The 1,334-nt window shown below is 45.2% G+C and overlaps 1 protein-coding gene across 1 annotated transcript; it reads left to right on the forward strand.

The window, feature by feature from the left end:
- The first annotated feature begins 468 nt into the window (after nt 1-468).
- LOC130944456 (uncharacterized) lies at nt 469-1,062 on the forward strand. The gene has a single exon (XM_057872786.1). The coding sequence runs from the start codon at nt 469-471 to the stop codon at nt 1,060-1,062; it is 594 nt and encodes a 197-aa protein (XP_057728769.1).
- Nucleotides 1,063-1,334: the final 272 nt, after the last annotated feature.

Genomic DNA, 1,334 nt, shown 5'->3' on the forward strand with positions numbered 1-1,334 from the left:
AATCCTGTTTTTGAACTATATCCTTCATCAAGCTTCTAGATAATATTATTCCTTCTATATATCATATGCATGAGCTTAGAACTGTCGTAATCCTTGATTAATCTTTGCTTTACGACGCGAGGTAAAGTTTAGGCTAATTGGGGTGTTACATTTAGTGGTATCAGAGCGGTTCGTCCTCGTGAGCCTGAGGGATGGACCGATTGTGCTTTATTGCATACTCTGGGTCATTTTTTTCTTTCATGCTATTTAGGTTATCTACTTGATATTTCATAGCATGCTTGTTTTGTGAGTGCCTTTTTGGAATAATTGAAGCACTAGACCTTTGATATTGAGACTGATCACCTTGATATCGAATGTTTGGTGTAGAAAGGAACCCTAATGGCTACTTGCGGACGAGGTTATACACGTTCACGAAGAGAGGGTAGGAATGAGCGACCGGCCGATAACCATGCCAAGTTCATGGAGGCAATGACGAACCTTGCAAACACCATGAAAGCTAACGCTGTTGCGACTCTGCAAGCTGTGCAGAGGTTAGGCCAACCGGCCAGAAATGAAAATGGGAATGGCAAAGGAAATGCGGATGACAATGCTGAAGTGAGCGGAGACAACATGGGAAGTGCTCCGATGACCTTGGCGACTTTTCTCAAGGTTCATCCGCCAAGTTTCAGAGGTTCAACAAATCCCACAGAAGCAGACAACTGGTTCCAAGCTATGGAGTGCGCGCTGCAGGCACAGCATGTCCCGCACAATCAATACGTAGAGTTTGCTGCTTATCAGCTTCGGGAAGAGGCCCAGCATTGGTGGCAAGTAGAGTGTCGCTTGTTACAACTTCAAAACGCCGACGTTCCTTGGGATGTGTTCCAAACGGCCTTCTACAAGAAGTATTTTCCTGAGTCTGCAAGGGAAGCAATGGAGATAAAACTTATGCAGCTGAAGCAAGGTTTCTTGTCTGTGGCAGATTATACGAGCAAGTTTGAGGAATTCTGCAGGTTCTCTAGGGTGTGTCAGGGTGCCCAGAGGCCTATAAAAGTTGGAAGTGTGTCAAATATCAAAGTGGTTTGAAGGACGACATTAGGACTGCTGTGTATCCTATGGAGATCCGTATTTTCTCCGATCTGGTGAACAAGGCAAGAGTGGTTGAAGAGAACACGAAGACAGTAGCCTCGTCAAGGGACACTCATGGAGTAAACACTAGTAGGGAACGCGACAACAATAACCTTGGACCAAGGGGACAAAACCTTAAGAAATATAGTGAAGGGAAGCGGTCAAGGGCTTATTCCCCTAATATGAAATGTCAGGAGTGTGGGAAATACCATCCGAATAGGCCGTGCCAA

The sequence above is a fragment of the Arachis stenosperma genome, chromosome 8 (assembly GCF_014773155.1).
Source record: "Arachis stenosperma cultivar V10309 chromosome 8, arast.V10309.gnm1.PFL2, whole genome shotgun sequence".
Taxonomy (NCBI): domain Eukaryota; kingdom Viridiplantae; phylum Streptophyta; class Magnoliopsida; order Fabales; family Fabaceae; genus Arachis; species Arachis stenosperma.

Excerpts from the sequence above, each read along its gene's own strand:
- LOC130944456 (XM_057872786.1), top strand. The coding sequence starts at position 469 with ATGACGAACCTTGCAAACACCATGAAAGCTAACGCTGTTGCGACTCTG.